This window comes from Dendrobates tinctorius, unplaced genomic scaffold (assembly GCF_039654945.1).
Source record: "Dendrobates tinctorius isolate UK_male_01 unplaced genomic scaffold, ASM3965494v1 ptg000199l, whole genome shotgun sequence".
Classification (NCBI taxonomy): Eukaryota; Metazoa; Chordata; class Amphibia; order Anura; family Dendrobatidae; genus Dendrobates; species Dendrobates tinctorius.
The window spans coordinates 3,793,598-3,808,349 of NW_027361866.1; the positions used below are offsets into that span (position 1 = coordinate 3,793,598).

At 39.7% G+C, this 14,752-nt stretch overlaps 1 protein-coding gene and 1 long non-coding RNA gene across 2 annotated transcripts in view; one reads left to right on the top strand and one right to left on the bottom strand.

The window, feature by feature from the left end:
• Positions 1-14,752, bottom strand: part of ERBB4 (erb-b2 receptor tyrosine kinase 4) — a 1,457,122-nt gene that overhangs the window by 330,923 nt on the left and 1,111,447 nt on the right. Inside the window, exon 16 of the mRNA XM_073553209.1 lies at positions 4,954-4,998. Within this exon, the coding sequence (XP_073409310.1) occupies positions 4,954-4,998 (45 nt within the window). The remainder of the gene's footprint in view (positions 1-4,953; positions 4,999-14,752) is intronic.
• The window catches only part of LOC141056761 (uncharacterized), a 116,341-nt gene that overhangs the window by 36,728 nt on the left and 64,861 nt on the right, over positions 1-14,752 (top strand). The gene's annotated exons all lie outside the window — the stretch shown is intronic.

Here is a 14,752-nt window from a genome sequence, read left to right on the forward strand (position 1 = left end):
ATTAATAAGTTTTCATGTATCCTTTAATAAGATGTGTAGTAGAGGGGTTACAAGGACACTAAACTTCAGGAAGGCAAATTTCCACCGGATGAGAGATGATCTTGGTGCAATTAACTGGGACGATATCCTGAGACATAAAAATACACAAAGAAAATGGGAGACGTTTATTAGCATCCTGAATAGGACCTGTGCACAATATATACCGTATGGGAATAAACATGCGAGAAATAGGAGGAAACCACTATGGCTAAATAGAGCTGTAAGGGGCGCAATAAGAGATAAAAATAAAGCATTTAGAGAATTAAAGCAAGTAGGTAGTGATGAGGCATTAAATAAATACAGAAGATTAAATAAATTCTGTAAAAAGCAAATCAAGACAGCAAAGATTGAGACAGAGAGACTCATTGCCAGAGAAAGTAAAAATAATCCCAAAATATTCTTTAACTACATAAATAGTAAGAAGCTAAAAAATGATAGTGTTGGTCCCCTTAAAAATAGTCTGGGTGAAATGGTGGATGAGGATGAGGAAAAAGCCAATATGCTAAATGACTTTTTTTCAACAGTATTTACACAAGAAAATCCCATGACGGATAACATGATCAGGGATAAAAATTCTCCATTAAATGTCACCTGCTTAACCCAGCAGGAAGTACGGCGGCGTCTACAAATCACTAAAATTGACAAATCCCCGGGCCCGGATGGGATACACCCCCGAGTACTGCAGGAATTAAGCACAGTCATAGATAGACCACTATTTTTAATCTTTAAAGATTCCATAATAACAGGGTCTGTACCACAGGACTGGCGTATAGCAAATGTGGTGCCAATATTCAAAAAGGGGACAAAAACTGAACTTGGAAATTATAGGCCAGTAAGTTTAACCTCAACTGTGGGTAAAATCCTGGAGGGTTTTCTAAGAGATACTATACTGGAGTATCTGGAGAAGAATAACCTTATGACCCAATATCAACATGGGTTTACAAGAGACCGTTCCTGTCAGACTAATCTGATAAGCTTTTATGAAGAGGTAAGTTCCGGACTGGACCAAGGGAATGCAGTGGACGTGGTGTACATGGGCTTTTCAAAAGCTTTTGATACGGTGCCACACAAAAGGTTGATACATAAAATGAGAACAATGGGGATAGGGGAAAATATGTGTAGGTGGGTTAAGAGCTGGCTCAGGGATAGGAAACAAAGGGTGGTTATTAATGGAGCACACTCGGACTGGGTCACGGTTAGCAGTGGGGTACCACAAGGGTCAGTTTTGGGCCCGCTTCTTTTTAACATATTTATTAATGACCTTGTAGGGGGCATAGAGAGTAGAATTTCAATATTTGCAGATGACACTAAACTCTGCAGGGTAATTAATACAGAGGAGGACAATTTTATATTACAGGAGGATTTATGTAAACTAGAAGCTTGGGCTGATAAATGGCAAATGAGCTTTAATTGGGAAAAATGTAAGGTCATGCACTTGGGTAGAACGAACAAGTTGTATAATTATGTGCTTAATTGTAAAACACTGGGCAAAACAGTCACTGAAAAAGACCTGAGTGTATGGGTGGACGACAAACTCACATTTAGTGGCCAGAGTCAAGCAGCTGCTGCAAAGGAAAATAAAATAATGGGATGCATTAAAAGAGGCATAGATGCTCATGAGGAGAACATAATTTTACCTCTATATAAGTCACTAGTGTGACCACACTTAGAATACTGTGTACAGTTCTGGTCTCCGGTGTATAAAAAAGACATAGCTGAACTGGAGCAGGTGCAGGGAAGAGCGACCAAGGTTATTAGGGAACTAGGGGGTCTGCAATACCAAGACAGGTTATTACACTTGGGGTTATTTAGTTTGGAGAATCGAAGGCTTAGGGGTGATCTTATTACAATGTATAAATATATGCGGGGACAATGCAAAGACCTTTCTAATGATCTTTTTACTCTTAGACCTGTGACGGGGACAAGGGGGCATCCTCTACGTCTGGAGGAAAGAAGGTTTAAGCATACTCACAGACGCGGATTCTTTACTGTAAGAGCAGTGAGACTATGGAACTCTCTGCCATATGATGTTGTAATGAGTGATTCACTACTAAAATTTAAGAAGGGACTGGATGCCTTTCTTGAAAAGTATAATATTACAGGGTATATACACTAGTCTCCTTAATATTGCGTTGATCCAGGGAGCTAGTCTGATTGCCGTATGTGGAGTCGGGAAGGAATTTTTTTCCCCAATGTGAAGCTTACTGTTGCCACATGGGTTTTTTTTGCCTTCCTCTGGATCAACATGTTAGGGCAAGTTAGGATAGGATATGGGTTGAACTAGATGGACTTAAAGTCTCCCTTCAACCTTAATAACTACAGTATGTTACTATGTTACTATGTAAACTAATGAATGCTGGGGCCATCCGGGGATTTCCTATGTGGAGAAGAGGAGGCTATTGAGCTGGCTATGTTGTGTTAATGTGTTTCGTCTTTGGGGTCCAATAAACGTGATAAAGGAAATGCGCTCATTTAACCAGAATGTCTTCTAAGGGATCCATAATTTCAGTTGATGTTTACGCGGCAGTGAAAGTATACTGCTCACAGTAGGGAACGAGGAAGACTCTCAGTTAATTAAAGCTTCATGAGTTAAATGAGGTCTGGGTAATGAGGAGCCTAATTCATTGTGTGTGCATCCCTGTGCTGGGGAAGACTAATTATAAGCTCCTTTCTGGTACACATGTGCAGCCACATTTCCTGACCCAGTTCAGTGAGAAAGTGAGTAATCCTGATGAGCCCATGTTTTTAAGATCTTACACTTTATAAAGAGCCATTAGACTATTTAGGCTGGCCAGAAAAAGAGGCTAACATATATATACTCATCTGCCAGAAACCTACTAATGAAGTTCATCCTCACCCATAATTACGAGTGCTAGGACAAGACATTTATCTGAAGCAGAAATGAATGGTTAACCTGTTTATGGCTAAACTATATAGTCAATATTTAAAGAGTAACTAAACTTTTCTATTTTTTCTTTCATGTTTCATTGCAATTTAATTATAAGCTGATTAGTGGGGGGGCTGGCTCCAAAGACTTCTACCGATCGCCCAAAAACCTCACCGAAAAGTGCGCTGCTCAGGAGACAGCCAAGAGGATTTTTCATAGAAATTAGTAGGAAACGTTCTTAAGGAGTATTCAAAGCACTTTTTAATGTCAATTTGGGGGTGCATCTGCTACAAAACCCTCCTCAAAATTTTACTCATAGCTTTCTATCAGCATTTTAAGGGATTTTCAAAATGTTCCTTTAAAGAACTATATATAAATTAGTGACATAGCCCCTACAGTCTCTTAATCAGTAGGGATCCTGGTGAATGCCCCCCTGAAATGTTTAGTTTAGGACCTACCTGCAACATATGTTGGCAACTAAGAAAACATTATCTAGGTACAAACCATATAAATACAGTATATACATATATGTATCAAAAATAAAATATATAAATAACAGATACAGTTGTTAAATTGTTCCAGAAAAGCAAGTATTTGTCCCAGAAAATTATTGCAATTACACGTTTTGTTACACACATGTTTATTACTTTTGTGTCTATTGGGACAACATGAAAAATACAGAGAAAAAAAGGCAAATTGGACATCATTTCATACAAAACCACAATACCTCTCAACTGGAATTTCGGACCACTCTTCTTTTGCAAAGTACTACCGGTCTCTCATATTTGAAGCTGCCTTCTCCCAACAGCAATTTTAACATCTCTCTACAGGTGTTCAATGGGATTTAGATCCGGACTCATTGGTGGCCACTTCAGAACTCTCCAGCGCTTTGCTCCCATCCATTTCTAGGTGCTTTTAGAAGTGTGTTTGGGGTCATTGCTCTGCTGGAAAACCCATGATCAAGGACGCCAACCTAGCTTTCTGACACTGGGCACATTGTGTCCCCTAATCCTGTGATAATCTTCAGATTTTATGATGTCTTGCACACAGTTAAACATCCAGTGCCAGAGGCAGAAAAACAACACCAAATATCTTTGAATCTCCACCATATTTGACTGTAGGTACTGTGTTCTTTTCTTTCTAGGCCTAATTCCATTTTCAGTAAGCAGTAGAATGATGTGCTTTACCAAAAATCTCTATCTTGGTCTCTTCTGTCCCCAAGATGGATTTTGGCTTACACACGGACATTTTGGCAAACTGCAGTCTAGCTTTTTTATGTCCCTGTGTCAGCAGTGAGGTCCTTCTGCCATAGGTTTTCATTTAATTCAAATGTCGACTGATAATTTGCACTGATAGTGTTGCACCCTAAGCCTACAAGACAGCTTGAATTTCTTTGTAACTTCATTGGAGTCTGCTTATCCATCATCTAGACTATCCTGCATTGCAACCTTTCATCAATTTTTCTCTGCCATCCATGTCTAGGGAGATTAGCTACAGTGTCAGGGGTTGTAAACTTTTTGATTATGTTGTGCACCATGGACAAAGGAGCATCAAGATCTCTGGCGATAGACTTGTTACCTTGAGATTGTTGATAATTTGCATCAATTATGGATCCCAGGTTGTCAGACAGTTCTCTTCTCCTCATTCTATTCTCCATGCTTAGTGTGGCACACACAGACACACATTGCAAAGACAGAGTCAATTTCTCCCCTTTTTTTCTGGTATGATTTTCATATTGCCCATACCTGTTACTTGCCACAAGCAAGCACAATTTTGAAAAGCTGCTTTTTGGGATTTTGTGTGAAATGTTGTAAAACTTTACTTTTTTCCACAGTTTTTTTTTGTGCGTGATTACAATGGACACAAAGGAAATAAACATGTGTATAACAAATATGTGTAATTGAAATAATATTCTGGGAGAAATTCTTCATTTTCTGGAGCAATTTCAAGGGTGCCAAAACTTTTGGCCATGACTGTAAATACTGTATATAAAAATAAAACACAAACAAAATAAATAAAGAAGGTACCTGTCTATGATTCCTATACAGTCTTTAATGCGTGGTCCTCTGCATCTGTAATGCGAGAAAAGAAAAAAAAAAATGCATTGAGTAACAGACAAAAAATGCACAAAAACTTAAGCAAGTATTACCAAAAGAATATATATATATATATATATATATATATATAAAAGAAATTCTACCATAATATGCATCCAGATGCCAATAAGTGAACGGGTGAGCTGACAAATTGCAGATTTTCATGGTGTTTCCCTAGGTAAGACTAAAAGCCAGCTGCAACACTATTATAGTCAGCCTATCAAACAGAGCTTGTCATGCACTCTACTTTTCATATTGCGAGCCAAGCTCCCCTTCGAGGAAAGGGTTAACTTTAACGTCCTTTGTCTCAGCTGTCACCAGTGACAGAAATAATTACAATGATTGGTTTTCAAACAGCAGTAAACAAAGAAAGCAGGGCATAAAGGTGGCGCCCTCCCCTACAAATTGGCATTAGCACTAGCAAGCATGCTTCACCTGTGCCCGCAGGAGACCTCCCAGTGCCAAGGTCTTGTTATTCTGCCTCTCTCTGGTTTTCAGTCCTTCTCAACACTGAGCCTATGATTACTGCTCACAAAAAGCAGCCCAGATCACAGCTTATCTCCATTCGAATGGCAGTTAAATGGCCAACACATAATTATTTTCTGTTTCTGTATAAACCCCCAGAGCTTGAAATTGGAATTGGCAACGGCAGGACAGACTGATGTAGACCATTTCATTCGGTAGAAACCAAAAGGCTTAAAAGAAAAGGATTGGAATCTTTATAAGGCAAATAACCTGATGCTCTTAAGGGTCCAGATTCGGAACGCACCAACACCTGGATTTTGCTTTGCAACTTATAATAAACATTGACATTAATGAAGCATTTCCGTCAAAATGCGCTTCCATCCGTCTTGTCACATACATTCGCACTAGAGAGAAACATTTACATGTCTTAAGGAAAGCTTAGGACTGCGCTGCTCCGGATCCTCCCTAATGTGTCTTCATATTTCCATTCACTTGCTTGATGACTCGTGTTGATGTGGGTATTCGAAGAGTGATTTTTATTTATCCTCAATTTCCTCTCTTTTATGAAAGTGTCTGTCTCATGTAAATAAGAATATCAACTGTCTTTAGTCCAAATGCTTTAATCAAAGAAATTGCGTCATCAAAAAACGACCCATTGTTTATATCAGATTTTTGTATTACATGTATTTTTTAACCCCTTCACCCCCAAGGGTGGTTAGCACGTTCATGACCAGGCCAATTTTTACAATTCTCACCACTGTCCCTTTATGAGGTAATAACTCTGAAACGCTTCCATGGATCCTGGTGATTCTGACATTATTTTCTCGTGACATATTTTACTTCATGTTAGTGGTAAAATTTAATTCATATAACTTACTTTTATTTGTGAAAAAAATGGAAATTTGGCAAAAATTGTGAAAATTTCGCAATTTTCCAACTTTGAATTTTTATGCCCTTAAATCACAGAGATACGGCACACAAAAAACGTAATAAGTAACATTTCCCACATGTTTACTTTACATCAGCACAATTTTGGAAACAAATTTTTTTTTGTTAGGAAGTTATAAGGGTTAAAAGTTGACCAGTGATTTCTCATTTTTACAACACCATTTTTTTTAGGGACCACATCACATTTGAAGTCACTTTGAGGGGTCTATATGATACAAAATACCCAAAAGTGACACCATTCCAAAAACTGCACCCCTCAAAGTGCTCAAAACCACATTCAAGAAGTTTATTAACCCTTCAGGTGCTTCACAGGAATTTTTTGAATATTTAAAAAAAAAAAATGAACATTTAACTTTTTTTCACAAAAAAAATAATTCAGGTTCAATTTTTTTTATTTTACCAAGGGTAAAAGTAGAAATTGGACTGGAAAAGTTATAGTGCAATTTGTCCTGAGTATGCTGATACCTGACTTGTGGGGGGGAACCACTGTTTCGGCGTATGGCAGAGCTCAGAAGGGAAGGAGCGCCGTTTGACTTTTTCAATGCAAAATTGTCTGGAATTCTGATCGGACGCCATGTCACGTTAGGAGAGCCCCTGATGTACCTAAACAGTGGAAACCCCCCAAGTGACCCCATTTTGGAAACTAGACCCCTCAAGGAACTTATCTAGTTATGTGGTGAGAACTTTGAACCCACAGGGGCTTCACAGAAGTTTATAACGTACAGCGGTACAATTAAAAAATCATATCTTTTCCACAAAAATGATCTTTTCACCCCCAATTTTTATTTTCCCAAGGGTAACAGGACCCTAAAAAGTTATTGTGCAATTTGTCCTGAGTACGCTGATACCCCACATGTGGGTATAAACAACTATTTGGGCGCATGGCAGAGCTTGGAAGGGAAGCAGCGTCATTTGACTTTTTTGGCTGGAATTGAGATCGGTCACCATGTCGCGTTTGGAAAGCCCCTGATGTACCAAAACAGTGGAAACCCCCCACAAATGACACCATTTTGTAAACTAGACCCCCCAAGGAACTTATCTAGATGTGTGGTGAGCACTTTGAACCCCCAAGGGCTTCACAGAAGTTTATAATGCCCGGGCGTGAAAATAAAGAAATCGTATTTTTTCCACAAACATGATCATTTAGTCCCCAATTTTTTATTTTCCCAAGGGTACCAGGAGAAAATGGACCCCAAAAGTTGTACAATTTGTCCTGAGTACCCTGATACCCCATATGTTGGAGAAAACTACTGTATGGGCACACGTCGGGGCTTGGAAGGGAAGTAGTGACTTTTTTTTTAATACAGACTTTGATGGAATGGTCTGCAGGTGTCATGTTGCCTTTGGAGAGCCCCTAATATACCTAATCAGTGGAAACCCCCCACAAATGACACCATTTTGGAAACTAGACCCACTAAAGAACTTATCTAGGTGTATGGTGAGCACTTTGAGCTCCCCCAGTGCTTCACAGAAGTTTATAACGCCCGGGCGTGAAAATAAAAAAAAATATTTTTTCCACAACCATGATCAGTTAGTCCCCAATTTTTTTATAAATGGACCCCAAAAGTTGTTGCCAATTTGTCCTGAGTACCCTGATACCCCACATGTGTGGGAGAAAACTACTGTATTGGCACACGTCGGGACTCGGAAGGGAAGTAGTGACGTTTTGGAATGCAGACTTTGATGGAATTGTCTGCGGGTGTCATGTTGCCTTTGGAGAGCCCCTGATGTACCTAAACAGTGGAAACCCCCACAAATGACACCATTTTGGAAACTAGACCCCCTAAGGAACTTATCTAGATGTGTGGTGAGCACTTTGATCCCCCAAGGGCTTCACAGAAGTTTATAATGCCCGGGCGTGAAAACATAAAAATCGTATTTTTTCCACAAACGTGATGATTTAGTCCCCAATTTTATTTTCCCAAGGGTACCAGGAGAAAATGGACCCCAAGAGCTGTTGTCCAATTTGTCCTGAGTACGCTGATACCCCATATGTGGGAGAAAACTTCTGTATGGGCCCACATGGGGGCTCGGAAGGGAAGTAGTGACGTTTTGGAATGCAGACTTTGATGGAATTGTCTGCGGGTATCATCTTTCCTTTGGAGAGCCCCTGATGTACCTAAACAGTGGAAACCCCCCACAAATGACCCCATTTTGGAAACTAGACCCCCTAAGGAACTTATCTAGATGTGTAGTGAGCATTTTCAACCCCCAAGTGCTTCACAGAAGTTTATAACGCCCGGGCGTGAAAATAAAAAAAATCGTATTTTTTTCCCACAAAAATGATATTTTTGCCCCCAATTTTTTATTTTCCTAAGGGCAACAGGAGAAATTGGACCCCAAAAGTTGTTTTGCAATTTGTCCTGAGTAGGCTGATACCCCATATGTGGGGGTAAAACACTGTTTGGGCGCATGGCAGAGCTTGGAAGGGAAGGAGCACCATTTGACTTTTTCAACACAGAATTGGCTGGAATTGAGATCAGACGCCATGTTGCATTTGGAGAGCACCTGATGTGCCCAAACAGTGGCAACCCCCCAATTCTAACTCCAACCCTAACCCCAACACACTCCTAATCCTAGTCTCAGCCCTAACGCTAACCCTAGCCCTAACCCTAGCCCTAACCCTAATGGGAAAATGGAAATAAATACATTTTTTAAATTTTATTATTTTTCCCAAACTAAGGGGGTGATAACAGGGGGTTTGATTTACTATTTATGGCGGTTTTTAATTTTGGCAGCTTACAAAGAAGAGAGAAGATATAGGCCACACATTGGGGGTCACCCAATGTGTGGGTGACCATTTGCGATCATTTGTATTTATGGTATGTGCATTCATTCGTTCTTATAAACTAGTCTTTATGCAAATCCTTTATATTGTGGTATGCTATCAATATACACATTTGGTTCTCTATTGAGTTATTTCATGTGGAATGTGGAGCCATGAGGGTTTGGCTCTATTTTGAGCCTAGATTTTCATGTCACATGTGTGACCAATTTTAATGTTTTTAACGATTGGGTGTTTTGGTTTGTGTGTCTAAATAAAGATTGTTACAATTTTTGCTAAATCCTATGTTGGGTGATCCCCAATGTGTGGCCTATATCTTCTCTCTTCTTTGTAAATTGGCATCAATCTTGTATAGGTCTGGTTGGATCCCCTTTTATATGTCAGTGGTGCCCCCTTGTGTGTAATTTAAATTATTTTTGGCAGCTGTCACATGCTGAAAGATGCTTTTTATTGTAAAAATAGTTTTTGCATCACCACATATTGAGAGCTATAATTTTTCCGTATTTTGACCCACCGAGTCATGTGAGGTCTTATTTTTTGCGGGACGAGTTGACGTTTTTATTGGTACCATTTTCGGGCACGTGACATTTTTTGATAGCTTTTTATTCCGATTTTTGGGACGCAGAATGAACAAAAACCAGCATTTCATGAATTTCTTTTGGGGGGTGCGTTTACACCGTTCCGCGTGCGGTAAAATTGATAAAGCAGTTTTATTCTTCTGGTCAGAACGGTTACAGCAATACCTCATTTATGCCATTTTTTTATGTTTTGACTCTTTTATGCAATTAAAACAATTTTATATAAAAAATAATTATTTTTGCATCGCTTTATTCTGCGAGCTATAACTTTTTTAGTTTTTCTCTGATAATGCTGTGTGGCAGCTCGTTTTTTGCAGAACAAGATGCCGTTTTCAGCGGTACCATGGATATTTATATTTGCCTTTTTGATCATGCGTTATTGCACTTTTTGTTCGGCAGTATGATAATAAATCATTATTTTTTGCTTCGTTTTTTATTTTTATTTTTTAAGGGGTTCGCTAAAGGGGTTAACTAATGGGACAGTTTTATAGGGCAGGTCGTTATGGATGCAGTGATACCAAATATGTGTACTTGTTTTTTTTTTATTTCCAAAAATGAATTTATTAGGGAATTGTTTTTTTGTTTTTTAGCGTTTTTTAAAAAATTATTTTTACACTTTTTTTTTTTACTTTATTAGGTTATCCCAGGGGGGACATCAGTGTCCTGTGACAGATCGCTGATCTGTCACATCACAGATCACTGTGACAGATCAGCGATCTGTTACAGGCACTGCTGCAGGTTTCCTCCTTGCCTGCGCTTTGCAGGCAGTGAGGAAGCCGGCTCCCTGCAGGCCCCCGAAGGTCCCCGTCGCCATCTTGGATCCGGGGACCTGTAGGGAAAGAGTCCACCGCAGCAGTGCTGCACATTGTGCTGCCGTGGGGGGCTCAGGGAAGCACGGAGGGAGCCCCCTCCCTGCCGATGGATCCCTTTAACCCCTGGTACACCGTGATCGTGTTTGGTCGCGGTGTGCAATGGGATAACGTGTCGGGGGTGGTCCGTCACCGCCCCTGACACATAGTGCCGGGTGTCAGCTGTGATAATCAGCTGACACCCGGCCGCGATCAGCGGCGCTCACCACGTGGGCGCCGCTGATCGCGCTAGACGTACTATCCCGTCCATGGGCATAGGGGCCCGGGTCCCATGGATGGGATAGTACATTTGAAGTCAGAAAGGGGTTAAAATATTTTAGATGATAACGATTTGTATTTAAAAACAAAATGAGCAATTTTGAGTTTTTCACACGGGCCACGTGGACTTTCTTAGACTCATTCTTCCTGTCCTTACAGGAACAGTTTTCAGCAGGCTCATTATCATCAGAGGCAGGATTAAAATGACAAGAACCATCTTTATACACAACTACACGGGATTCATCAATCACATAGTTACATAGCTACATAGGTTGAAAAGCTAGGTCCATCAGGTTCAACCTTTCTCCACCAATTGTTTTTTGTCACTAAATTAACTATATTAACCCGCAATGTTATGTGTATTGAGGAAATCATCTATCCCTTTTCTAAATGCTGTTATAGTGTCTGCCATTACTACCTCTTGTGGTAGGACATTCCACAGTTTGACTGCTCTAACTGTAAAGAACCCTTTCCTATTTAGCTGTCGGAATCACCTTTCTTCCACCCGTAATGAGTGCCCCCTGGTCCTTAGTATGGTCCTTGGAAGGATCACAATAGGTTATGTCATAATTCCATCTGTTCCCTCTCCCATCAAAATGACCTTTGCACAAGCAAATTATTTTAGATGCTTCAATACAAAAGATAACGACTATGTTTATTGCTGCTAATGTACATGTAATTTTTGTTTATTTAAGCAACACAGAGCTAGCGTCTAAAAAGCTCAAGTGGCATGTATGAAAATTTCAAGATTTCTATTTTTTTATTTTTAATACAGATTGTGATATGGTAAAAGAAATTTAAAAAATCTGTAAAATATATATTTAATACAAAAACCTGATTTAAACAATAGATCATATTTTGATGATACGTCCATTTTGAGCAACAGGCAAACACAAAGTCAAGACACCCCAAAATAACTCCATGTTGCAAAATTATGTACATGTACATAATTTGTGGGATGCAGAATGCTATACATGTACATCTTTGTGATCATGTGGGGACAGAAACTCATAATTGATTGACAGCCAGGCTCCCACTGCAACAACCAGGATCTGAAATAACTTTCATCTTAGTAATTTACCCCCTTATATGCAGTGCTCAATAACTACTGCAGCATCTAAAGGGGTTAGATGGAGGAAGGGGGCTCCCTTTATGAGCCCAACACCATTTTAAGCCCTGCAAAAAAATCTGTTCCTTTTTGTTTTCCAAATGTTTTATTTGAGTTTCAATAAATGGGGAGGATGGGGGAGGAAAGATGGGGGAAAAAAGGGGGAGGGAAAAATGTAAAGGGAAAGAAGGAAAAAGGAAGGACAATAAAGTCCAGCTATAAAGAAGACATAAAATGAAGCAAGTTAATGCAGAAGCATATTATGCAGTGAATTATTACAAGGGTAGGTATTTAAGCATATAATATATTAATATACACTCACTGGCCACTTTATTAGGTACACCATGCTAGTAACGGGTTGGACCCCCTTTTGCCTTCAGAACTGCCTCAATTCTTCGTGGCAGAGATTCAACAAGGTGCTGGAAGCATTCCTCAGAGATTTTGGACCATATTGACATGATGGCATCACACAGTTGGCGCAGATTTGTCGGCTGCACATCCCTGATGCGAATCTCCCGTTCCACCACATCCCAAAGATGCTCTATTGGATTGAGATCTGGTGACTGAGGAGGCCATTTGAGTACAGTGAACTCATTGTCATGTTCAAGAAACCAATCTGAGATGATTCGAGCTTTATGACATGGCGCATTATCCTGCTGAAAGTAGCCATCAGATGCCTGTTCTTAGCTGAGAGGAGTGGTACCCAGTGTGGTCTTCTGCTGCTGTAGCCCATCTGCCTCAAAGTTCGACGCACTGTGCGTTCAGAGATGCTCTTCTGCCTACCTTGGTTGTAACGGGTGGCAATTTGAGTCACTGTTGCCTTTCTATCAGCTCGAACCAGTATGCCCATTCTCCTCTGACCTCTGGCATCAACAAGGCATTTCCGGCCACAGAACTGCCGCTCACTGGATTTTTTTTCTTTTTAGGACCATTCTCTGTAAACCCTAGAGATGGTTGTGCGTGAAAATCCCAGTAGATCAGCAGTTTCTGAAATACTCAGACCAGCCCTTCTGGCACCAACAATCTTGCCACGTTCAAAGGCACTCAAATCACCTTTCTTCCCCATACTGATGCTCGGTTTGAACTGCAGGAGATTGTCTTGACCATGTCTACATGCCTAAATGCACTGAGTTGCCGCCATGTGATTGGCTGATTAGAAATTAAGTCTTAACACACAGTTGGACAGGTGTACCTAATAAAGTGGCCAGTGAGTGTATATGTTCCAAAGACCCAAACACAAGGGGCCTTAAGCAGGTGTACTCTGGGCGAAGACTTAAGAGAACAATTCCAACCATCTAGACCATTTCCTAGAATATTTAGCAAATTGATCATGCACATTCGCAGATTTCAATTCAAAAGAATGGTGAAGGCTAAGTTTGTCTTTAATTTCATTAATTTGTGGGGGTTTTGGGTTTTTCCAAAGAAAGGCAATACTATGTTTGGAGACTAGTAAAATGTGCATAATCAATAGCCTGTTAGAAGTATCAATTTTGTCTGCGTCCAGAGAAAGAAGGGCCAGACGAGGAGACAAAATAAGTCGTGTTCCTAGGATAAAATCGATAAGGTTAGAAATCTTTCTCCAAAAGGGAACAATTTTGGGACATTGCCAAAATATATGCAGGATATTTCCAGGCCTTCCACAACCCCTCCAACAGAGCGGAGAATTGTCATGGTTGATTCTATGAATTCTAACCGGGGTATAATACCATCTCGTTAAAAGCTTGAAGTGGGTCTCTTGTAGTGATAAGGAAATGGAAGAGTTGTACGAGAGGGTGCATGCCTGTTCAAGGTCAGAAGGGTCAATTGTTGTGTGCAATTCGGTTTCCCATTTGACAATATTTTGAGTCTTTACCGCTTCAAAGCTATTGTTACACCATTTGTACGTGTATTCAAAACTCCAAAAAATATTATGATCTATATTACAAATAAGGTTAACTGCTGGTTCAGAGATTCTCGGGTAGATAGTAAGGAACTCATGGATTATGTCTTTGAGGATAACATATTGTAAGAAAGCAGGGGTAGTAGATTGAAATCTTTCCTTGAGTTTATTGTAAGGTGTTCAAGTAATGCCATCGTATAAATCTTTAATTTTTTTAAGTCCAAGTTCAGACCAAATGGGGTCAATGGTCTGATTAGATGCTTGAAAGATAACTGATAGAGCCAGGTTTTTTATTGTGACTTCTTTGTTAGAGCCTCTTTTTGGAGCAGAAAATTTTTTCCAAGCTTGAGAAATAGCTTGAAAAATCGGATGAGAATTTGTAATTAATTTTTTATGAAGGAGTTGGTTCAGAATTAGTAGGTGAAGAGGTTTATAATTATTAAAGAACAGTTCTAGTTCATGCCAAGCTGGTGTCGTATCATGAGGTCACCAGTATGAGCTTTGTTTGACTAAATTTGCAATGTAATGGGCCGTAATATTTGGGGAACCAGCTCCACCATAAGATTTATGGTTGTATAGCTTTTTTTTATGGTTGTATAGCTTGTATGAAATATAATACGACTGCACTTCCACGCTAGATTCAACACATGAGTATGAAGGGGCAAGTTGACAGGCTCATTTCAATAGTTCAAGCAATCCCGTTCTCTTTTTATGCATTGGCCATGAATGCAGATTACATTATAGAGATTTATTTCAACATTGATATCAAGGAACTGGACAGTTGGCTAAATGTTTATTTGGAAGATACAGTAGTGGTTCATTTCCATTTACTAGCGCAGA